The following is a 24,999-nucleotide window of genomic DNA, read 5'->3' as shown; positions in this document are numbered from 1 at the left end:
GGGGGTAGAGCTTTGCCCCAGTTTCCTTCTGGTACCCACTCGGCTATCACTTCAGCAATGCCTTCCCTGACTGCTTTATAAACAGTGACAACCCCTGCCCTACCCCTGATGCTTGTCCTCAAACCTGCTACCCTCTAATGTCCTCCGTATAGTTCTCTGATTTATTTTCCTGCCTCACAGAAATGTGTGGAGACTATTGTTGGTGTTTTCTTTGCCACATGCCCACTGGTATCGCAGTGCCTGACCCAAGGTAGAAAATAGTAGTTAAATGAAAAAAAGGCGGACAGAGCGGAATATCTCTGCTATCTGCTAGCATGTTGTGAGCCACCTCCATCTATATGTGTATAGTGGTCTCAGAGAAAGAAGGATAAATAGCATAGCTTCTATAAGGAAGGGTTGGAGGAAAAGACCAGACATCTGTAAGGAAAGGGAGGGAGTCAGGAGAGCTTTTAACAGCTTAGACTTGTTGATGGAAAAACAAAAAGCATAACATTTCCCTACCAGTCCATCTAGAGCAGCGGTCCCCAGCCTTTTTGGCACCAGGGAACAGTTTCATGGAAGACAATTTTTCCACACACTGGGGTGAGGTGGGGGATGGTATGGGGATGATTCAAGAGCGTTACATTTATTGTGCACTTTATTTCTATTATTATACCATCAACTCCGCCTCAGGTCATCAGGCATTATATCCCAGAGATTGGGGACTCCTGCTCTAGACTGTCTCTTGATTTTATTTTTTGTCTCTTGGAGCAAAAAGGACTCCAATTACTACTAGTCACTAGATGTCAAAAGTGAATCTCTGGAGGATGGCAGGCCATTGAATCACTCAGCTGGATGCCTTTTCTTGCTTAGAAGCAGGAAATGTCATGCTGAGAAACCCTGCTTGTCAGATCCAGTACCCTTTGCCTTGTCGTGGCTCTCAGCTAGTTTCTGCTGAACCCCACAATGCTTAGGAAGCTCTGTGAAGTTTTTTCTTTCTTAATGAGCATGATTCAGAGGGGAATCCCCAGGTGATCTTCCTGAAGTGTGAACCTGTTTCATACTAAACCCTAGCACAGCCTGAACACTGTCAAGCTCTCACTCCCGCACCTGGGGGCTCATTGGCCGAGCCTGGAGGTGGGGCTGGGGGACTTTACTGGAGGGTTCAGCCTGCTCCAGGTCATGCCTAGCAAAGAGCCTTCCACCTGTCTAGCCAGAATGGGTTGTGAGGGGTCACTCCAGGTCTGGACTCAAGAGGATTCCAGCTTGAGCTTCTGAGCTCCTGGAGACCTACTCACTCTGGAACCGACTTGAATTCAGACAGAGCTACCAGAAGAAGGAAGAGCTATAGCTCCTGGGTTGCAGCTCCCAGGCTGGGCCCCCTGCCACTTCCCCATTGCCATTTTCCATATGGTTTAGAAATGTATTAACAAGATGTGCAGGTTCAAGGGCTGGTGGTTCCTCATGGCATGGAGGTTATCTGAATTTTGAGCAGATAGGGGTTCAAATACCAACTCCCATCATTTATGATCTGTGTGACTTGGAGAAAGTGACCTAACCTCTCTGAACTCTGGTTGCCATAATAACCTACCTTATAGAGTTCTTCATTCATTCACTTATTCACTTAACAATTGCTGAGTGCCTAATATGCCCTGAAGTACTGTGCTATGTGCTGGGAAAATACCTTCAACAAGCCTAGAGTCTAGTAGAAAAGACATTTGAGCAAAAAAAAAGACATTTTATGACACAGGATGAGAACTGGCTTGACAGAGGGAGATGAATGAATATCAAGGAGAACCAGCCCAGCTGAGGGCTGGAACGTCTTGGGGGGAGAGGGGGGTGGGAACAGCTCTCATGAAAAAATGTAGTTTAGGGCAGGCTGCAGAGAAGTGCCCGTTTCCTCTTCTGCCCTCACGGCTCCTCTCCCAAATTCACAGTTCCCACACCAACCTGACCATTTCAGGATTCCTCTAGGGAAACGGGAACCAGGGCAGAGCTTGAAATAGAAGCGACCCTTCTGGAAAGAGAGAAATTCTAGAATTGGAATCCTTACCACATCTCCTTAAAACATCCCCTTGTCTCTTCTTTTTGGGAAGGCTAAGTTGTGGAGCAGATACAGAACTGCTTAGTAAGACGGACCAGAGAGAAAGGGAGGGAAATCACCGAAGTCAGCCAGGGCACCAGCTGCAGAGATGGCGGCTCAACCCCAGCCTCCCCACCCCTCCTGGCTGCACTACCATCGCAGAGCAGCTGGCAAGACCGCTGAGTGTTCTCGGCAGCAGTCTGAGCCAGCCGTCCCATGCCTGCCCTGGCCCCAAGCCTGCCCGGCCCCCGTGCTCCCTAGGACACTTTCCAACCAGGAGAGCCTGGAGCTCACACCTGCACTCTGGGCGGTCCCCACAGAAACCAGGGTCTGCCAGGCCTTCCCCTCCCCAGAAGAATGGGCCAGCCCTTGAAACACTGGCTGGTTTAAAGTACATGCCAACTCCTCTTAAGAGCCTTTGCTGGTTGATTAACATTTAAAAATTTTGTTTTACAGATAACACTAGAGTATTGTCATTTTTTTTTTAAGCTTGATTATCCAGGCTTTTAATTATGAGTGTTTACTTTTATTTATGTAAAGCTGGTTATCATCCTATCCAATATTCTACCCCATCTCCCAAGGATTCAGGTAGCCCCTATCAGGGAAATCAGATCTCACTGTGATGCAACACCTCTGGGCAGGGCTTCCAGGCAAACTCTTAAGTAAGTAAGTAAAGTCACTCAGTCGTGTCTGACTCTTTGTGACCCCGTGGACTGCAGCCCACCAGGCTCCTCAGTCCATGGGGTTCTCCAGGCAAGAATACTGGAGTGGGTTGCCATTTCCTTCTCCAGGGGATCTTCCCAACCAAGAGATTGAACCCGGCTCTCCCACATTGGAGGCAGACGCTTTAACCTCTGAGCCAACTCTTAACTGCCAACTATATCCCAAAAAAAACAACTTTTTTAAAATAAGAGTTACCCAAAGTCTGTCCTCCAAAGGTTTCAAAAAAAAAAAAAGAACCCTTAACAGCCATCCAAGAAAAGATCTTTGCCATTGCAAGTGGTTCCCATTAAAATTCCCCACCCGAGATGGACTTAGTACTTCACAGGCCAGTTCCATCTTTGAAGCATCCCATTCACAGAAGTCATAGCAGATGTGATTAGCCTTGAATGGTTTTGTAAAAAGTATTTATTTAGTTATTTGACTGCTCTGGGTCTTAATTGTGGCCTGTGGGATCTAGTTCCTTAACGAGGAATTGAACCCGGGCCCCTTGTCTTAGGAGCGCAGAGTCTCCCAAGGAAGAGCTCCCTTGGACCACCAAGGAAGTCCCAAGCCTTGAAGTTTTTGTTTTTTTAAAGAAAAGCCTGGCACGCAGAGAAGTGAAGCCACACCAAACTGAGCCCCCATGCTCACTGCTAGAAAAAAGCAAAGTTCAACTCGGGTAAAATGAGTTACCTGGCCAGAAACCCCTGGCCAGTTTCTCCCTTCGGACACTAACTTGCATCCATCCTCCCAGAGGCACGTTGAGGAGGGAAGAAATGCCATCAGGAGGCCAAGGATAAGGAAGGAAAAACGCTTTCAGCTTCTCTTGAAAGTTTTTACATTTGCCAAAGCTTTATGGTCAGGTCTCCCTGAGAAAAAGCCAAAATACACACAAGAAAATGATACAGAGAGATGCCCCTCAAGGAGAGAAATAAAAGAAAATTGCATCCAGTGGGGACAAATAAAATGGCCTGTTTTCTCCGTGGACCTCTTAAGTATCTGCGGATCTTCTTTCTCTCTCTGCCCCTAGTAACAACCCTAAAGCCAAAGGAAGCTGAAAGGTTTTTGATGGGTTAAAAAGAGGCCGTCTGTTAAAGGGTCAGGGCCTGGTGCTCCGGACGTCTGTCTCTGAATTAACCAAATCAGTTGAGAGCTCCTGTAGTCTGACACTGAGGAGTCAGCCAGAGGAACATCTTGTTTCCATTAGGTCCGGCGGTGCTGAAAAATTAGCTATCGTTTTCTTGGCTGGGTATCTGGCCCTCTCGGGAGAAGATGGAGGCCAGGGAGCCCTCTATCAATGCTGGTCCTGAGGACACACTCACAACCACTCTGTGAGCTAGTAACGTGGGGACAGAGTTTGCCTATCTTGGAGGCCATGGTTTGGATTCCAGTCTGGCCCATTCCATGTGAATACTACTGAGCTGTATCATAGGAGGCTATTTCCTCTCAGGGTGAATGTTGTGAGATTAGAAGTCATAGCAGGCGTAATTCCCTGGTGGTCCAGTAGTCACGACTCCATGCTTTCACTGCAGGGGGCACAGGTGTTCAATCTCTGGTTGAGGAGCTAAGATCCCACAAGGTGTGTGATACCCTCAAAAAATATCAGCAGGAAAATGGTCAAAACTGACTCTGGTCAAAATTGTGGTAGACCCAGGAACTGACTGGATAAGAACTGGAAGCAAAGAACCTGAAGAGAATACATCAAAAACCAACTCAAGCAGATGCAGGAGAACCTGGATTAGACTTATCCTTGTGTGGTGAAAATTTCAATGAACAAAAAGCATTTTTTTAAATGCCCATGGCACCATATTAGCCATCTTTTAAAAAAGAATTTCACAAACCTGTACTTTGGGCTATGTGTTCAAAGTAATGAGAACTATATTTTTTACATGAAAAGTAATACTGTCCTGTGAGTGATGGCAGAAGGAGAACATAATGGCTGATATTTAAGTGCTAACTACATACCTAGCTCCGTATGCAGCACTTAGTATGTATTAGTTCGTTGATACAGAATCGCTATGAAAACAAAACTGATGTTGTTGGTAGTCTCATTTCAAAGATGATAAAAGAAAAACAAATTTTATTGCCAAGGATAAACAGCCAACAAGTTATAGACAGTGCAACTTTGAAAACCATGCTTTTAGTCAGTGAAATAGTTAGCTCCCTTATCTGCAGGTCCCACATCTGTGGATTCAACCAACTGCAGATTGAAAATATTCAGAAATAATTTTTAAACTCCAGAAGGTTCCAAAAGCAAAACCTGGATTTGCTGCATGCTAGCAACTAGTTACATAGCATTTATATTCAGTTCAGTTCTGTCGCTCAGTTGTGTCTGACTCTTTGCGACCCCATGAATCACAGCACGCCAGGCCTCCCTGTCCATCACCAACTCCTGGAGTTCACTCAAACTCATGTGCATCGAGTCGGTGATGCCATCCAGCCATCTAATCCTCTGTCGTCCCCTTCTCCTCCTGCCCCCAACCGCTCCCAGGATCAGGGTCTTTTCCAATGAGTCAACTCTTTGCATGAGGTGGCTAAAGTATTGGAGTTTCAGCTTTAGCATCAGTCCTTCCAATGAACACCCAGGACTGATCTCCTTTAGAATGGACTGGTTGGATCTCCTTGCAGTCCAAGGGACTCTCAAGAGTCTTCTCCAGCATCATAGTTCAAAAGCATCAATTCTTTGGCGCTCAGCCTTCTTCACAGTCCAACTCTCACATCCATACATGACCACTGGAAAAACCATAGCCTTGACTAGATGGGCCTTTATTGGCAAAGTAATGTCTCTGCTTTTGAATATACTATCTAGGTTGGTCATAACTTTTCTTCCAAGGAGTAAGCGTCTTTTAATTTCATGGCTGCAATCACCATCTGCAGTGATTTTGGTTATATTTCTATTAGGTTATTGTAAATAACTTGGGGATGATTTACAGTGTACAGAGGATGTGCCTGGGGTTTATGCAAATACCACTCCATTTTATATAATGGACTTGAGCATCCTCAGATTTTAGTATCCAAGGGAGGTCCTAGAATGAAGCTCCTGGGGATACCCAGGGTCAACTGTTTCCCATAAATAGGAAATGTTTAAAACAAGTGACTTTATTTTTAAATTCCAAAGAGTAGCTGGGTGGCATTTCAAGGATTTATAGTGCTGACCTTCACTCCAGGCTTTGGATGCAGAAGGCCCACACACATGCCCCTCCTTTGGTAAGGGAAGGCAGAAAAGGAAGCCAAGATAAAGAGGGACTTACAGAGTCAGGACTGGCACTGAGGCCTCCTGACTTCCAAGTCAGAGTTCTCATCCCTAAAAATGATGAACCAAAACCAGGGAGTCTCAGTAATGCTCATGAATATTGATTCTGAGACAAAAGTGCAAGACATATTTCATAAATTGGTGCGGTGCCTCCATGGAGTTGTTTTTTGTTTTTGTTTTTTAATACTATTTATTTTGGTTGCACTGGCTCTTCATTGCTGTGCAGGCTTTCTGTAGTTTCGGCAAGCAGGGGCTGCTCTTTCTTGTAATGCATGGGCTTCTCATTGCAGAGGTCTTTGCTGTTGTAAAACACAGGCTCTGGCCGCACGGGCTTAGTTGCTCTGCAGCATGTGGAATCTTCCCAGACCAAGGATCAAACCCGTGCCCCCTGAATTGGCAGGCAGATTCTTTACCACTGGACCACCAGGGAAGTCCCTCCCTAGAACAAAAGCCTGATACAGAAACTCTAGGAGGTTTGAAACCCCATCATGAAGTTAGTTCCTATGCCATGGATACAGTCTGGTTTATGTACATCACATCCTCCCAGCAAGCACCTTAGACTACAGGGACACATGTGAGGCATATCCTCCTCCGTCCTCTTAGCATAGGTTTGTGCAGAGTAGACCCCACGACTTGAATGTTCGAAAGAGGAATGGGGATTGGATGTGACCTAAATCCCCAGGGCCTTGTTTCGGTCTTCTCTGAGCATAAAATACTGGCTTGGGCAAAAAGTTCGTTTGGGTTTTTCCGTAAGATGGTGTGGAAAAACCCAAACAAAGTTGCTAATCAGCCCAATGTATTGAATACCCATGCAACTGATATAAAAACCTCCGGCATAGAGTGTTAACCCCTTAAAAACAGCACTGCTTCTGTTGTTCGAAGAATTAGTTCCTGAATGACAGGGCAGCCTCATCAGGGGACTCCTGTAAAAGTTTCTGAGTGCAGGCTTTGGGGTTTTCTGTGTTGTTCTCCTATTTTAATTCAAGTCTGTCCAGTTGGGGTTGAGTGACTTCTTTTGTGCTGTATCCGTCTCTGTGTGTGTCAGCTCATGTTAATTTGCTGAAGGTATAAATATACCTGGAGATGACAGTGACAACTTCTAGAGGGTGAACAGAGCAAAAATGAAATCAGGAAGTGGTTTTCTATTGGTATTTTTCATCCTGAGCTCCAAAGTTATTCCTGGCCTGATTCTCATTCTTCTTATAATACAAGAGAACTTGCTGGTGTTTGCAAAGCAGGAGGCCAAGAACCTTTGGAGGAGTGATGACTTACTTAACCATCGGCTGGAAACAACTCTGTTCTCACTCATTACCAGATCCTCCTGGTGTGTTAGGAAGAGCCCACAAGAGTGGGCCTGACATCAGTTATTCATTTAACCTCTGCCAGTCCCTTAACTTCTCCCCCCTGGGCTTGCTTTATCTGTGGGAGGCGGGGGCTGGCCAGATGGCCCCCGGGATTCAGTATAATGGCCCCTCTAGAAGCAGCAGGAAGTTACTCAGAGAGAGGTCATTAAGAGGCTCGGTGACTCATCCTCAGGGACAGGAGGAAGACAAGCCCCCACCCCACCCCCAAGTCCTGCTTAAGAATCAGAGCCACTAGAGCTGGCTTCCTCTCGAGCCTTTATTTCCGTCTCATTTCGAGAGCTCACCCATCACCCCACGTGCTGTGCTGGTGCCCAGTAAACAGTGGCTACAGAGGAAGTCTCAGGGAGTCAAGGCCCTTTGGCCCATCCCCACTGCGCCTTCACCCACTCCGAAAGAACAGGACATGAGTCCTTCCCAGCCCTGACCTCCAGCGTACACAGGATGTGGGAATCAGGCAGACCAGCTAATGGGATCCAGGAACCTGGTCCGGCTTGTTAAGTGTTTTTAGTGTACTCTGCAGCACTCAGGGCACAGAGGCTGTATTTATTAGCCACTCTTGTCTGCTTTCTGTGCATAAATATTTTCCGTCTCCTCTTTTACACATCACATTGAGCCCCAGCAAGGGGAACTGGAGGACCTGTGTTTGCTTGGAAACTACACATCTGGGTCAGAAGCCACAAATGCACATCCACAACCAGCCGTGGGTCCAATCATGGCAACAGGCAAGGTCTCCATAAAACCACTTCGGGAAGATATCTCTTCTTTGTTTTCCGAGCAAGACCAAATTATTAAGTCTGTTCTTAATCATGATTGTTACTTGTTAGTCCTGGATGGAAAGCTGCTGATACTGAAGCATCTCTGTGTAGAAAACCAGAGGAAGTCAGGACTCTAAGGCGTGAAAGGAGTAATATGTGTTATCATTTACAGCCTGTAAAGGAAAGAAAAGCCGCTGTATAGGATGGAAAAGATGTGGCTTATACTTCCTACCTAGCTGCTCGTTTAAAAAAAAAAAAAATCATTCCACTCGTAAAGTTAACTATCCATTAGTGAGTAAGAGCTGTTCCCACTAATTGGTGGACCCCGTAGGGAAAGGAACATAGTTAGAGGTTAGAGTAATGGGCCAGGTGCCCTTGACTCTTATTTCTGGTTCCTTCACTGACTTGCTGTGTGGCCTTAGGCATTTTCCCCTCATTTCTCTGGGCCTCATTTTCCCCAAGAAGAAAGTTTCCCACTTGCTCTTCTTGGGCGGGGCGGGGGGGTGGAGATGCTAAAAGATCAAAAAAGAGGCATCTGCTTTTTAAAGATGCCCCAATGAAGTGTATTAGGCCTTTTTCATAGGTATTAATTAATAAGTCCTTTGATTACTGATAGACCTGTGTTTGAGATTTTAGGTAGCTCCTTGGGCAGAACTGGCCATAGGAATTAGCCAAACTCCTAAGGGATCTAGCCCAGCCGTTACCATCTTTGTGTGTCCAATGAGTTCTTTATGTGGAGTCCCAAAACATGTTGGTGTCTTTAGCTAGTGGCTGGGTTATGATGGCTGCAGTGAGTCAAAGGGGTTCTTTTGAAGTGACACGGATGATCAAGGGCTACCCGAGACCAGTGCCTTGGAGCCTCGTGTACCCTGTTCACAAAGGGGAGGCCAAGCCGAATGTCTGCTGTTTATCTCCTTGTTGTTTGACTCTACCAGCCTCAGAGGGAGGGTTTCGTAGGCACAGCCTCAGAACAGTGGGCACAGGAGCCCTCAAGCACAAGAGGCCACGTTGATGCGTGGGGCGTCTAGCTGCCTGCATCCCCCTGCCTGTTCCCAAGCACTCCATGTACCCCCAGGTGTGGGAGGAAAGGTTCCTCATAAACACCTCCTTTTGGGTTCCTGGGACCTTCCTGGCCTGGAAAACTACCCTCCTTTCCTCCCTTCCCAATGTTTTCATTTACAAAAAAGAAGAAGAAAATAAGGAAAAAACCCTGCCTAGAGCAAACAGGAGGCAAAGCCACTGTTCTGCTCCTGTTGGAAATGTCTACAGATGCTGGGAGCTGGGCCGTCAGGGCTCCGTGCTGAGGCAGGACTCTGCAGTGCACCATCAGCAGGCGGATGGGCCACAGCAGACACAAGGTTGTGCTCTGGTCCTTGGCAGACGCGAGGCTCTCCACTCCAGGGGCCTCCAGGGACTCTCCCTTCCATGGGGAGTACTTTTGGGGAACGCCCGGCGTAAGTTCTGTTTTGCAAAAAGCCAGGAAAGGAGGAATTGCCAGGGAACCCACCCCCTGAGTGTTGGGCTTTGGGAGTTTTCACCAGGAAGGAGGGCGCTCCCAGCCTGAGACCTGTGTGAGGTGCTCATCAGTGCACCAATGCCAAGAGGATAAAGCCCAGGAGGTCTGCCCATCAGATGCATGTTCCCCCACGCGTTCCCCCAAAGACAGTGCCTGAGCCATGAGCATCAGTTAGGACCAGTGGCATCATCTGCAGGGCCCAGGACAAATGAAAATTCAGGGCCTGTTGATCAAGCTTATTGAGAATTTTGAGATGGAGACAGCAGAATGTCAGACCAAGCGCAGGGCTCTCGGGCACACACCCGAGAAACAGGTCCTGACAGAGGCTCCACCTTAGCTGGCCAGGTGGGTGCCACACACGTGCTGCAAGTCCCCCTCAGGCATCGGCCACCTCCTGCCCACCCCTCTCTTTGGAGAAAAGGCGATGGGATGTAGGCAGGGTACTAAATCCATACACTTCAGATTTCTGGGACTTTTATTTTCTTAAACCCCAATGACAGGGCTAGAAGTTAAAAAAAAAAAATGCTTAATAATTTTGGTTGTTTTGGAGTTAATCTACTTCATTTGCCAGGATTTGGGAGACATAAGAGCAACTAGAATTGCACTGAGACCCGAGTTCACTGAGCATTTACTTTGTACCGTGCTAAGGATCTCTGTTGCTTCTACCTTAGAAGCGTTATTGCCATTTTACAGATGGGAAAACTGAGGCTAAAGGAGATGCAGTCACTTACCTGATGTCACACAGTTTGGATGTAGGGGACTCAAGATTCAAACAAATGTAGCCAGACTCCAGAGCATCTGCCTGGCCACTTTGTTCTGTGTACTACCTACCTCCAGGTTACAAGGTCAGGGAGCTATTAGTTCTGGTGCTTGCATGTCTGTGGCCAAGTTCAGGTGGAACCTCGGTAAATACCTATCAGTGGGGAATCAGAGAGGAACTCTGTGCATTTCACTGAGGGGTTTAGCAGAGCATCAGATAAGAGCAAAAGGCTCAGATGTGGGACTCGAGTCATCAGCTACACAGGTGGCTTTTCATGTGTGATCGGACACAAGGCTCTCTGAGCTCCTGTAGGGCTTGCTTTCCTTGGAAATGACCTGAAAGGAGAAAAGGAAGTACAATTTTCCTTGGACTTCAGAGCAAAATGTACTCTGGGCTGTAAACAAAAGAGATGGCTCTGAAGTCAGAGAAAATCCATGTCCTCTTCCCTGTTAGGCAGACAGAATCATTGTAAGATTCTGCAGAGCAGGTTGTGAGAAGAAGGCAGCCTTGCCAGAAACAGTTTTTATTCCAGCCCAGTTTGACAACAAGGCGGAGTCCTTTGGCCAGGCCTGTGTCTTGGGCCTGGCAAGGAGGGTTGATGGGACACAAAATTGTTGTCTTGCAGGAAAGAATGTGAGCAGATCAGAAAGTATTGGGGGCGTCAGGTGAGAGGATTCTGGGTCTAAGATAAGACCCTGAAAAGCATCTACCTTAACTCAGTGGGCCAAGCAAGGGAGGACCAGGGGAAAAAATCAGCCACTTGCAGGGTGAAGATCTGTTTGGCCCTTCTTTGGGCTAAACAAACTCAAATTCTATCGAAGGGACTGCAATATTGCATCAGATACAAATATGAATGCTGTGGGCATAACCTGAACTTCTTTTGACATTTCCCTCAGAGTTGAAGTAACTTTCTTTTTCATCTAATGCAAGAACCCCCTCACAGAGCGATGTTGCCACCCTAATTACTCTCAAACATCTTAGTGAACAGACTCGCTCAGCCAAGGAAGAATGTCCACCAGGGCCTTCAGGGCCTTTGGGCAGTGCCAGGAACTCTGTTTAGCTCCCACTGTTCAGAACAGCCCTAATTTCACTCTCCGATGCCCCAGTGGCCACAAGCCCCTGGCTGCAGTGTCCCGCTAGCCCTGATTTTCTTTGTGCTGAAGAAAGAAGCTGGGCTTGTCAGGCTTCTGTTGTTATCTGGAGTCGCCTGCCCCAAAATAGGGTCCAAGAAGCCCCTACCCTTGGAGGGGAAGCTTCCCCGGCCGCCCCAGATCACCAGGGCGAGTCCAGCCGCTGACACATTAGTGGGCGGGAAGTGGAGTCCCCGAGGGGAGGCTGGGAATGCGAGCGCCTTACCACTGGAGCACTGCAGGGAGGAAGCCTGATCAGCACTGCAGGCAGATGGCTACTGCTCCCTCCTGAGAGCGCCGGCTCCCTCCCTCCCTCCACCAGCCCGCCCTCCACTCCTCCTCCTCCCCTTCGCCTTGGAGGGAAAACTGCGGAGCCGGAGCCGGGAACTGTCTTGGAGAATTCAACAAAGGCCCAGCAGAGCCGGGGGAACCACTTGAAAAGAACTTGTTTTGTTCCTGTTGAGAAGCCTGCAGGAAAATCCACACCCACGTTGCCAGGGTTTTGAACTGGAGAGCTGTGTGTGTGTGTGTGTGTGTGTGTGTGTGAAGCAAGAGGCATAGGAGGTGCAAACAACTGTACGGGTTCAGCTCTGATAAGGAAACTGCCAGCTGTAAGTTCAGCCGCAGGGAGAGGACTGCAGCCGTGAACCGCTCGCACTTGAACTTCAACTGCGTTGTTTTCTGTCCAGATATTCCAATGGAGACAGTTGGAAAACCTGTATTTCAGAGAGAAGAAGTTTTCTGTGGAAGTTCATGACCCACGCAGGTAAGTTAGAGATGTTCTTTTCCTCCTGGGAGTGCGTGGGCCTGCTGGCATATCACTTACATTACTATTTTCGTGCTGCCACTGTTCGTGTCATTAATAATTTAGGGGGAAGAAGGTGGTTGACTGGGAGAATTGAGTTTTGTTTTTGTTCCATGTGTTGAGAAACGTAGTGTGTGTGTGTGTGTGTAAAGAGCAATGCCATGATCATCTCATCTGACTACATGTGTTACTTACCCGTCTATGTGGAGTTGTCTTTACAAGCCGGGGCATTTTAGGAAAGATTTGTAGCGCTTTGGAACGATTACCAAATTAAAGTGAGCTGTGGCCTGAGTCCTTTTAGGAAGTTCTTGCCAGAGAAGGCTTGTCAGTTTCTGAGACTGTTTTTGGTTGGATGGTCAGCAGTAGAGGGAACCTCCAGTCTAAAGAGCTGTGCTGAATGGTCTCATTCCATGAGCTGTAACTTTAGGGTATCCGCAGTGGTGGGTGAATATGAAAGAAATGCAAGTCTTTTCTCTCCACCTCACATTGTACCCCAGGGAGCACTCGTGTCAGAATGAGTGCTCCCCAAGTCCAGCAGCGAACAATAGGGTCCCATTTTGGAATGCAGCAAGCACTTCGAGGAAGGTTCTCAGCGAGGGGGGGCAGTGGGGGCTGAACTGTGACTTTTCCTCTCTTTGTCTGCTAGTCCTAGAGTTACAGGCAGCTCAGAAGCGGCAGCAAAATTCCCTGAAAACAGACCTAATGCTTAAGGATAAGTCACTTTCAACAGGTCCAAATGTGGAGAACAGGAAGGAAGCCTTGGAAAGACAGGCGGAGGGCAGGGTCTCTAGGGGAGCAAGTGGGGATGTGAAGTGCTGTTGCTGCCCCAGCCATGGCTCAGGGCAGAGGAACTGTTGGCACCAGCTTCCCACACACAGCTCCCGAGCGCTCAGGCCGAGGTGCCTCCCAGAAAGCTCTCAGCACAAGACCTCTGGAGTAAGATTCATGCCCCATCAGAGGGTGAGGCTTGGGGGGGGGGGCAGGGTGGCATCTCTGCTCCTGCAGCCAGTGATAACCCAAGAGGACTGATGCACCGCTCGCCTGGTCGTAATCTGTGTGAAGCAGCCTCCCGTGTAGCCAAGAGCGCCCTCCACGCGCCACGGTTACGATGCAGTTGGCAAGCAGAAAACGCCCTAAATCCAGGCGGTGCTCAGGTGGTGACAGGAGTGCTGGCGGCACTTTTCAGGGTCCAGTGATGAAGGGTCCCACGGTCTGGAGACCCAGTCTCTACCGAGCAGGAATCCATTGGTGCAGGACAGGTGGTAGGGGAGAGATGCTGAAAACGGTTTCCCCAGATGAGTGCTACAGTGGGTCAGATGCAGAAAACACGGGCAACTGACAAAATAAAGATGGAGATTGAATGGCCTAAGAGACTGGGGGTAAGGACTAGACAGACTCTCCGAGCCTGTGTTCTGTTGGGAATCTTGCTAAGGCAGAGGTACCTTGGACACATCCTTGCATGTGTGTCTCTGGGTTTGTGTTCTTGTTCTCTCCAGGCCTGTTGTCCTATCCGTGTTGTAATACCAAATTCCCTTCCTTTTCCCAGGGCCCAGGGATATTGGAAAGAGTCCAAACCTCACAAGTTCCTATTACATGGGCCTTTAGCCTATTACATGAAAGTGATCCATCTCACATTTGTTGAGTAGCATCGGTGTTCGGGCACTGTGCCGTAACAGTATTCATAACTTACTATGTGTTACTTTGTATAGAAAAAGGTCAGACAGGGTCTGCTTGCCCTGAAAAGAACTTCTAGCACAGCCAGGGAGAAGGAATAAGGAACTTAATGTTTATTAAGTGTTTGCCATGCACAGCCACTGTTCTAAACACTTGGACTGTTATCTCCTTGGGTCCTTGCTATAACCCTGGGAGGTAGGCACTAGTGTTCTTGTCCTACTTGGGAAATAGGCACAGAAGCAGCACAGTAACCTGCTCCAGGTTACAGAAAGCGTCGGATAGAGGCAGGGTGTGAACCCGGGGAGTCTGGCTCCATAGCTCACATGCCTTCCACCACATTATACATGGGCAGCGGGTACCAAGTGCCAAACAACACAGCCTATAAATGCTACAGCTGGCCAGGCTGGTCTGGAGAGGCATCCTGAGAAGGAGAAATCTTTAGCTAAGAATGTAGAGCTCAAAGTGGGCCCTCTGGGGGATAAAGATGTCAGTCAGGTGGGTGTCAGAGAGAAGAGGAAGGTAGAGGAGCCCGAGGCAGCCTGAGCAGTGAACTGGAGCAGTGAACACATCCCTTCAAGGAATGTAGTCCTCTGTCAGCCCAGAGACCAGCAGAGAGAGGAGAGGGGAGGCAAGGAGAGGCCAGAGATGTGGCTTCCTTGATGTCAGAGGTGGAAACCCAGGTTGACAATGGCTTTAAAGGTGCACCAGAGTAGGCAAAGGGGGCCATTCTAGATTAGCTGCTAAGCTGAGTGATGTAGCCAAAGCTCCAAACCTGTCTTCCGCCCGGCGCTGCAGTAAGCGCTCCTCCACAGGCCTCCTGGCGCTCCTCCAGTTAAACGTGTCATCCTGTTGCTGTTGCCTTGTTTATTTGAACACGGAAGAGTCATCTAATAGTCTGTACTTTGTTGGGATGGTTCAGTATTCAGCCCCTCCCCCAAACCAGGAAGGAAGCCAGAACTGAAGTTATAGGATGGCAAGAGCGGGGGCAGAATCGTGTCATGAAGAGCAGTGTCCCAGGACATGGCGAGTACAGGGGGTGGCTCAGCCACCACAGAAGATACTTCAAGATTTTCTCTCCTGGACATGCATCCTGACACAATACCCAGCATTGTGTCTGCGGTTCACTCGGCTTGGCAGATATTCCATTTCGAAGGTTTTGGCCAAACAGAAGATACGGTGGGATGGGAAGAGCCTGAAGGGAACCCTGTAGAGAAGAGACCAACTCATAATCGAGCGTGAGAAACACTCTGGGAGCATCTGATTCAGGTGCTGCTGGGAACTCCCAGGCCAGCCAGCCCCCTCCCGCCTCCTACCCCTCCACCTTACCTGAAAAATACACCTCACCTGGCTCTGCTCTCACTGCTGCCACTGAAGCACATTTCAAATGACTTTTCCTTTCTAATTCACCTTTAATAGGAGGGGGGAATAAACGTATTTACTCCCAGGATCAGCCATTGCTATGGAAGCCAGATTGAGTGTTCTCATCGCAGTTTCAGAGACCATGGGTGTTTCCTTCTCACTCTCTCGCCGGCTCTTTTTCTGTTATTTTCAACTGTGTGTTCTTCTGTGAGCTGGCATTTTAACTTTGGTTTTAACCAAAAGAAAGAATAATGCTCTGCTTAGAATCTGTAGCATTAACCACCAGTTTGGAATTCCTCCTTAAAAGTGGATCTGTAGAACACTTGCTGTTAAATCTTGAGACCCTAAGAGAAGAGGACTGGAGCAGCTTCTAATTTCCTTCAAGGAAAAAAACTGGCCATGACAATAATGTGATTATTCACAAGTCCTGATCACCCCCAAGGTTCTGGAAATGCGATAGCTCAATCGGGAACACATATTTTTCTTCTGATGTGCACATAAGATACCCCAAGCCTCACCCCCTTACCCCCTCACCTTGCCCTACACATGCACACACACAAGTATGCACAGACACATTCTGAGATTTTACTTGCAAAATCATGTACCCATCCTATAAAATATACTTTACTAAAAACACGATCATATAACTTTTTCCCCCCATGATTCCATTAATGTGATGAATTACATTAGGACCAGTCTCTCCCACCTTCCATTTAAAGTCTGATTGCCTTTCTCTGCACCATCCAGCATCCTCCACATCTATATCCATGTGTATGTGGAAGTGGTTTGGGTAGCAGGGGAGAGATTGGACGGGCCCATTTCTTTCTGCCTTCCCTATCCTGATTATTTTTATACCCTACCTGCCCTCTGAATATATGAAATTGAAACCAGCTCTTTCAAGGAAGATTGCCTGAGAATAACATAAGGAGTCCTGATTGCCTTAGATGATGTGGTGATTAGAAGAAAATTTACTCATCCTTCACCACGGGCAGGGTTGCCTGGTTAATAAACGGCATTGTCAAAGGCTTTTCCTGTCTCCAAAGTTTGCCCTGGCCCAGTGCCAAGAGCTGAAGATCAGAAAAGACCATCCCGTGACCTCGAATGACCCATCTTATTCCAGACAAGGCAGAGGCTTAGCCAAATTTTGACCCCTAAGGAGCCAGTAAATCAAAATATTAGCAGGATTCACAATAGCCACGATATGGCCGCAACCTAAGTGTACATTGATAGATGAGGAAATTGTGCATATGCACAACAGAGTATCATTCAACCTTTAAAAAAAAAAAAGGAGACCCTGCTGTTTGCAATAACACGGATAGACCTGGAGGACATTATGAAGTGAAATAAGGCAGACACAGAGAACAGAACTGCATGGTCTCGTTTATAGATGGAAACTAAGTGAGTTGATACACAGAAGCAGAGAGCAGAATGGCCGTCACTAGGGGTAGGGCAGAGCAAGGAGGCAGGGGAAATGGAGAGACACTGGTCAGAGGGTACGCAGGGGTAGTTATGGAAGAATTAGCCTAGAGGCAGAATGTACAGCATGGTGACTATAGTTAATAATATACTGGAAACTGGCTAAGAACAGATTTCAGGTGCTCTGACCATAAGCACACACAAGCACACATGATGGTAATATTGGAGGCGATGAGATATTCTTTAGCTTGACTGCAGTGATCACTGTGTATATGAAGATCAAATCATCATATTCTATACCTTAAATAAAATCCAGTTCTATTTAATGAAATGAAAAGCTGGCCTTTGTCAGCCAGCTGCACGTGTGTGCACACAAGGCCCTTCAGTTACCTTTATGCCAGAACTTTTGGACCCAGTGGGTTCTTGGTAAAAGCTGTGGACTGAGGACTGGAGTCCTTCATGGCCACCGCCGTTGGTTGACCCTTCTGGTTCTTATTCTCCCAGGGCTTCGGTGACAAGGAGGACATTTGGACACAGCGGCATCGCGGTGCACACGTGGTACGCATGTCCAGCACTGATCAAGTCCATCTGGGCTATGGCCATTAGCCAACACCAGTTCTATCTGGACAGAAAGCAGAGTAAGGTAAGACCCTCTCCTGGGGTAGGGAGGGCCTCTGCCGAGACCAGACCTTCCACTGAGCCTTCGAGCTCTCCTAAGGGCAGAGCCCTTGTCTGGATCTTGTATTTTGGGGATTGGGCATTGTGTGGCTGGGGGAGGCCCTGCATCCCTTGCTCTGAGATGGGCACAGGTACAGCCTGGCCATATAGGGCTATCAGAGGCAGGAATGAGATCAACTCTTTAAGAGAACAATTCTTTCTCAGCGACCTGGTCAAGAACAGTCAGAGCCACTTAAGCCATTTGACACAGCCAGGTAGGAATTCTGCCCGTGCTTTCAAACCCCTAGAGCCTCTCCCAGGAGTAAGCATTTGAGCCCTTTTCAGTGTGTAAACACTGGCATGTTGTTTTCCTTTTGAGGAAAAAAAAAAAGCAACTAGTCTCGACTAATAGACACCACCTAACTGTTGAGGATAATTGCTTGTGAAAACCCTCCAGGCTTTTCCAACTGCCAACTCCATTTCTTAAAATGCAAAACTGGAAACATTAAAAAAAAAATATTTAAAAGCAACAACTCTGTTTCCCTCAGGTAGACCCAGAGCCTCAGGCCTTGATAAACAGTCATCCTCCAAGGGAGGTTTGATCCAGCCCAAGTTCACATACACAGGGTGGGGGAGGGGTGCATTTTCTGGTGGGTGGGAAAACGACATCTCCCCAGTTCACACAGGGCTCCTGTCAACATTCTGCCCCTTCTTCCTCCTGCCTTGGCTCTGGGCTCCCTTCGCCTTTCCCACCCAAGCCTCTCCCATCCATTACCCCTCAGGTGAAGAGCCATATCAAGATGAGCTCTGTATCTTTCTCAGGATTCTGGTGGCTCAGGAAGGGTGGGGAATGGACCTTGGCCCCTTGCCTAGCCATACCATCCCCCATGGGAGGTTTTGTCCCACTCCGTGAGTCCTGAAAGGGGAGGAGGTGGCAGGACTCTGGGCTTACTGGGCCCAAGACTTATTGAATTTGGTGCCCTTTGGGATTCTTGTGGCTTCCCCTTTTGTGTTATTTTCCTTCTGGTTGGAAATGCTTTTTCCCCAGCTTGGGGAGAGGATTGGAAGGAGAGCTGTTGAGTGGGAGGTAAGAGAAAGATAGTAGGACAATAGAGCAGAAAGAAAGCAGACAAACCCTGAAGTCATCGTTCAGTTTCTAATCATGGCCTTTCCCATGTGGGGGTCACTTTCTCCTCTGTAACACATTTTCTCCTCTCCTAGGTCTTCTTCCTGACCCCACTTTTGGTCGTTTTCTGGGATGAGTGGGCACAGAGTGGAATATTTTTGTTGCCAGGAATAATGAGACTGTTCTACAGCTCTCCTGGTGATGACGGGCTTTGGCACAGGAATTTGAGGCCTGATTAGATCCAAAGAAACTGGGCCAAAGTGTTTTGACTCATGCTTTGTATTGAGACAGTGGGTGGGTGTCAGCGATTTGCCCTCCAGTGGCAAGAGCTGGAGGTCGAAACCTTAGAACCTTGATTCTATCCTCCGTACTGTGCAATGCATGATGAGAGGTAAGAGAGTTTGAGAACCCTCCTGAACCCCACTACCAATTCCTCTTGTGAGGACCCCACACACACTGATACCACAATGTTGAATGCAGAAAAGAAAAAGCATGCTTCCCCCTAAGGATCAGCTGTTTGAACTCTTCCTTCTTGTGCTGGCTTTTTGCATTAGAACATCTTTGGGGTAACTCAGGAGGCTCATCCTTAGGGTTCTATAGCCCTATTGAAGGTTGTCTCACCTGCAGCTGGGGAAGCTTTATGGAGCAGGCTTACAGGTGAACCCACTGATACAGCAAGTAAACCTTTAAAAGTAACCATCAAGGACTTCCCTGGTGAACCAGTGGTTAAGAATCTGCCTGCCAGTGCAGGGAACACAGATTTGATTCCTGATCCAGGAATATCCCACATGCTGCAGAGCAGTTAAGCCCGTGTGCCACAGCTACTGAGCCCAGAGACCCTAGAGCCCATGCCCCACAGCGAGAAAAGCCACCGCAGTGAGAAGCCCACGCACAACTAGAGAACACCCGAGCACAGCAATAGAGACCCAGTGCAGCCAAAAGTAATTAATTAGAAGTGACTATCAAGGATTACCTATTAGCAAGAAGTGTCTTTTAAGAGACCAGACCAAATGCTTATAGCCATAGAGAACTTTCACCTCAGCAACCCCTGGAGGGCTGAAGGAAATACACCTATTCCTAGGAGCAGGAGAATTTTCCCCAGATAAGCTCTGAATATTCACAGGTGCTCCAGAGCCCATGCATTTCCTTTGGAACCAATTCCTCTGCCTGCGGTATCAGGTGAGGAACAGGTTGCCCTAGGGAAGTCCAAGGATTCTGCCTTCTTCTGTGACCCTGGACAAGTCTTTGCTCCCTCCTTCTTGCTTTCCTCAATTAAAGAACAGCAAAGAAACCCCTGACCAAAATCATTGACGGGTCCAGTGACAGAGTGTTTGTGATTGCTTCAGGAGATGTGAGCTATCTTTCGTTATTATCATTACTAATCGAACATACTGTTCCCTGGCCAACACCTGTGTAAAGTTTAAACTCTTTAAAAGTACCCCCAAACCAGAGATGATAAAATTTGCCTCAGGAATTGTGTTACAACACCTTTCACTTCTGGAATGTTCTTTAGACAATAGCAGCATGACCCATCTCCAGTGGGCAGGATGGTTCCGGGTGAGTGATGGTTGGCAGACCTGGGATGAAGTGTTTCCAAGTATTTCTGAGCAGCCAGTATTGGCTGGCATGCTAGCCATTGCTTCACACTCTACTGTAGTGGGCCATGCCAACCATTCCTTTCTCTGAAGTGCTTCAGCAAAGCCCAAGCCTCCCAAGGGATTCTTTTCAACCCCAGAAACAAGTGTGGTCTGGTGGTTGGAGTCAGCAGGGGTAGGGAACCGAGAAGTCTTGTATTCATATACTGGCACTTGGTTATTTGCTTCTGGGTAAATTGCTTAAAATCTCTCCTTCTCTCTCTCTCTCTCTCTCTCTCTCTCTCTCTCTCTCTCTCTCTCTCTCTCTCTCTCTCTCTCTCTCCTCCCTCCCTCCCTCCCTCCCTCCCTCCCTCCCTCCCTCTCTCTCTCTCTCTCTCTCTCTCTCTCTCTCTCTCTCCCTCTCTCCCTCTCTCTCTCACACACACACACACACAGAGCCTCCATCACTAAAGACAGAGCAGAAAGAGGATGGACACAGACACACACACACACAGACAGACACACACACAGACACACAGAGCCTCCATCACTAAAGACAGAGCAGAAAGAGGATGGACACAGACACACACACACAGACACACATACACACACACACCACCACCACCTCCCCACTCCCCCATCACTAAAGACAGCAGAAAGAAGCCCTGCTGGTTCCTTTCTGGTAGCTCCTTCAGGATGAGGGGCTGTACAGTCACCAGTGACACTTGGTAAATTACATCTGCTGACCCCAAAGATCAGAAGTGTCATCAGCTGGATCCTGCCAACCCAAGAATCTCTTATAGAGTTCACAGGAAAATATTTGAAAACTTAAATTGTTTAGAGTGAATATTAGTCACTGTTCCTCTGAATTCAGATTGAGGACTTGTTGAGTTGGCCCCCAGACCTAACATCTTTCCTTCTGAATCATTTTTCCCCACTTGATCCGGTCTGCTATTCTTTATTCTGTCTAGATCAAAAGCCAAGTGAAAGCATGGTAGAGGCTGATTAAACCTGGCTCACAGAATGCCTGTAGTAATACTTAGTACAGCAAGACCCTCCAAGCAAAACATCTAGAACTTTGGAGGCTCTTTGACCCAAAGACGACTTTACAAGGAGGGAGTCTCCCCCTCAAGTTGTCTCCCCTTAGTGCCCTCTCTCCTCCTGATCCACGCGGGCATTGTGATATTTCCATTCTAGACAGAAGTCAGTAATTTCCTAAAACTTCTGAGCATCTAATCTCCCTCAAAAGCACACATGTTATCCCTTTTTCCTAATTTGTTTCCTGTCTCCAAGGTTAGCGAGGCAGGGATGGGGTCGAGGGGGGACGGGTTTCCCACGAGATTGATGAGATCCCCTAAAATATCCAGTGCAGTCATTCATTGAACCTCACTTAGCAAATTCCTCCCAGGACCTGATTTATAGCTTATTCTAATTCCAATGACCTTGATATCTGTTATCTAATTTAGTCCTGACATCACACCTCTGTGATGTGGGTTTTAAGAGCTCCATTTTACAAACAGGGATCTCAGGATCAGAGAGGTTGGAAATCAAGGTCAATCTGTGATTTGCTGGAAAGAGCCAAGATTCCAGTCCAGGTCTTTCTGACTCCAGCGCCTGGATCCTTCACCAGGGTGAATTGGGCTGTGACTTCATGAGTTATTCTTGCATAACTGCAAGCGTGGGCTCCTCTTGGTGACGCGTGGGCCTTGGTAAGAGAATAGTGTTGAAAGAAAGGAAGTGATGGATTGTGCTTTCTCTGCTTTGCTCAGAGGATAAAACTTAGCCAGGTGCATGTGATTGATATTCTGTGTCAAAATGAAACGGAGGCCTTCCTGCTTTCTGCTATAAGCCAGAAAACCCTGCCAGGGGCTGGCAGCTGGGATTATTTCATGAGCAAGGAAGCCTTCACCCCAGGAAGGCGGCCTGGTTCTGAATGTAGGGACAGAAGTTGAGGTCGGAGAAGAGACAACAATTAAGGAGGGACCAGTTCCTGGCGGCCCAGTGGCCAGGACTCTGTGCTTCCATGGAAGGGGGCGCCGATTCAGTCCCTGGTCGGGGAACTAAGATGCCACAAGCCACATCATGAAAAAAAAAAAAAAAGGAAGGATCAATGAGCTAGAAGAGTGTGAGGAAGAAGACAAGTCAGACCTGATGAACAAAAAAAGCAAAAAATCTCAGCATTTCCTCTGCCTTTCAGACTCTCAGTGAGGAAAGTACTTGGCAGTTGAAAGTCATTGTCTTTCACCAATTTTGGCATCAACACGGAGGCCAGAGGAAGGGCAGGGTTCAGACAGACCCTGCCGGAGACCACTGTGGGCACAGGGTGTGAAGGGAGCCGGGCAGTGGTCTGCCCACATTCCATGGTTTCTCCTGTGTCAGGGACAGACTGGGCCTCCCACCATCCAGGAGTGAACACACATCAAATAACTGCAAACCTCAGTGGGGAGCCTCGCCTGGTTCTATCCATGCATCCCTGGCATATCGCCAATGACCACAGAAAGATGCACACGTGTACAGGTTACACGGGCACTGATAGCTGATTTCTGGAAGTCCACAGTACAGCAGAAGCCCCTGCCTGAAGCATTATCATGAACTGATTTCCCGATGAAGGAAAAAAAAACAAAAAACAAAAAAAACACGCTCAAATTGTCAGGGGGCACGCAAACCCATCTCCACCTCCAGAGCTGGGAACTAGAGCAGAAATCTTCCCTGCAGCAGTCACTTTTAGGAATGTAATTGTGAACACAGAGTCCTCTTTTGATTGCTCTGTTGTTTGCCAAAGTGGGCCAGTTAATTTGAGGAGTCAATGGAGTCTTAACCATAATCTGAAGACTTGGGCTCATACATTTAGCTATCAAAATGGAAGCAGGACACCATGTCAGGTGCCCCTTAGTGGGAACCAAACATCCCAATGAGCATTTGTTCCAGAAACCCTTACACACCATGCTTATACAACATGCTTGCACACCATGCTTGTAGGCTGGTAGTGTGGTCACTTCCCAACCCTCAGTTTTCGTAGCTCCGTGGCTAATACTTTAAGAGTTTGAACCACTTTAGAACTTACTGAAACTTCCTAAACTTACTTCAGACATCTCTTAAATCATTTACCAAGCTGACAATTGTTTTTTTCTCCTCCTTTAAGCACAAAATCCTGTATAATCACTAGTGTTTATTGACAGCTATGTAGGAGGTGGTTTGGGGCGGGGAAAAGAAGGGGGAGGAGAAGGGAGGGAAGCTTTTCACTTGTCTGACTTCCTTTGACCCTCACAAAACCTTGAGCAGTAGGTGGTGTTTCCCTGTTTCATCCTTGGGAATAAGGGGGCTCCATGAGCCTAAGTCATTCCCCAAATCGGGACCGCCCCCCCCCAACCCAGATCTATCTGACTCCACATCCACACTCTGTAAGCTTTCTGTACACACAGCCTGGGGGATGACAGGTTTAGAAAATTCCTAGTGAGTCACCTCTGGGGTCTTATCTGCTCCCAAGGGAAAGTTTCAGAGGATGAGCGATGGGCCAAGGGACACACACAGAAAAATGCTGCAGTTCAGGCCATGAGGCCGTTTGCTAGATCTCAGGATGACAAGCGATCGCTGTAGTCAGCGTGTCCTCGCCAGGAGGGGAGTGTCCTCCACCTAATCTGTCCAACCCGGTAATCTTTTTAGTCCAAGATCCATGCCGCCCGCAGCCTGAGTGAAATTGCCATCGACCTGACAGAGACGGGGACGCTGAAGACATCCAAGCTGGCCAACATGGGCAGCAAAGGCAAGATCATCAGCGGCAGCAGCGGCAGCCTCCTGTCCTCAGGTGAGCAGACCCCAAAAGAGGTCCCTGTGCAGCAAGGCTGCAAGCCCTGGTTTGTGGGGGAGCACTCTGAGGGTGGGTGAGGTAGGGCGGTCAGGACCATGTGGCAGGCTTGGCAGAAGCTGGCTCTGGCATCCAGAGCAAGGTTTGCAGTCCAGCAGGGATCGGAGAAAATGGCCAAAGGTATGGCGGGTGGTGCAGAGGCGGAAGAACCACACAGTGTGGGGAGGACGCACAAGGGTCTTAGAGTAGCGTCTAGATCCTTCTCGAGGCTAATGGCCAAGAGTGTCTGCTCCAGGGGCGGAAGGTGGGATCCCTTGGGTGCCACTCAAGAAGAATTACCTAAGAAAGGGCTGAAGGTCCAAGTCATGGCGCTGAATGACCTGCACCGTGTTCCCAGGGGAACTTCTTGAGGCTTCCAAAAGTACAGAAAACTCTTGATCGTTTGCAAAGGAGAGTCTTGCTGTCTGGCGCCTTTGGAAAGAGAGGATCAGTAGGTCTGATGCCGTCTGTCTCTGCAGGGCCCTGGGCAAGTGTTTATCTTCCTGCGATGTTGGGAGGGGCAGAAATGCCCTGAGGTTTCAGGTCTGGCTGGATTCAGGAGAAGAGATCCCGTTTGCTGAAGTGACAGGAAGGGGAGTGGTTTGAGTTGGGCAGGGAATCAAAGAGGAGGAGGCAAAAATTGCCTGAAAGTGTTACAGAAGTATAATAATGCTGGTCACCTCCCAGGCCACACGGTCACGGCCAGATTATTCTTAGGGCCAGTGTCCTCTTCCTTGCCCCTGAGCCAGAGAGTGAAACAAGAAGGCTTTGCCCTACCTTATCTTCCAGAGTCATTTCTATACAGCTGGTGGCAGCAGACAATAACAAAGTGAAATTAAAAAGGAAAAAGATTCATCAGTACCCTGACGACCTAGAGGGCTGGGATGAGGGAGAGGTGTGGGAAGATCAAGAAGGAGGGGATATATCTACAGTTATAACTGATTTGCACTGTTGTATGGCAGAAACCAACACAACATGGTAAAGCAATTATCCTCCAATTAA

The 24,999-nt window shown here is 48.0% G+C and overlaps 1 protein-coding gene across 1 annotated transcript in view; it reads left to right on the top strand.

Moving 5' to 3' along the window:
* Nucleotides 1–24,999, top strand: part of FRMD4A (FERM domain containing 4A) — a 324,865-nt gene that overhangs the window by 241,392 nt on the left and 58,474 nt on the right. The window contains exons 12-14 of the mRNA XM_018057129.1: nt 12,232–12,308; nt 17,301–17,439; nt 23,817–23,958. Of these exons, the coding sequence (XP_017912618.1) occupies nt 12,232–12,308; nt 17,301–17,439; nt 23,817–23,958 (358 nt within the window). The remainder of the gene's footprint in view (nt 1–12,231; nt 12,309–17,300; nt 17,440–23,816; nt 23,959–24,999) is intronic.

This window comes from Capra hircus, chromosome 13 (genome assembly GCF_001704415.2).
Source record: "Capra hircus breed San Clemente chromosome 13, ASM170441v1, whole genome shotgun sequence".
In the NCBI taxonomy this organism is placed as follows: Eukaryota; Metazoa; Chordata; class Mammalia; order Artiodactyla; family Bovidae; genus Capra; species Capra hircus.
Note: the sequence above shows the minus strand (reverse complement) of the source record. Positions and strands in the feature narration are given on the sequence as shown.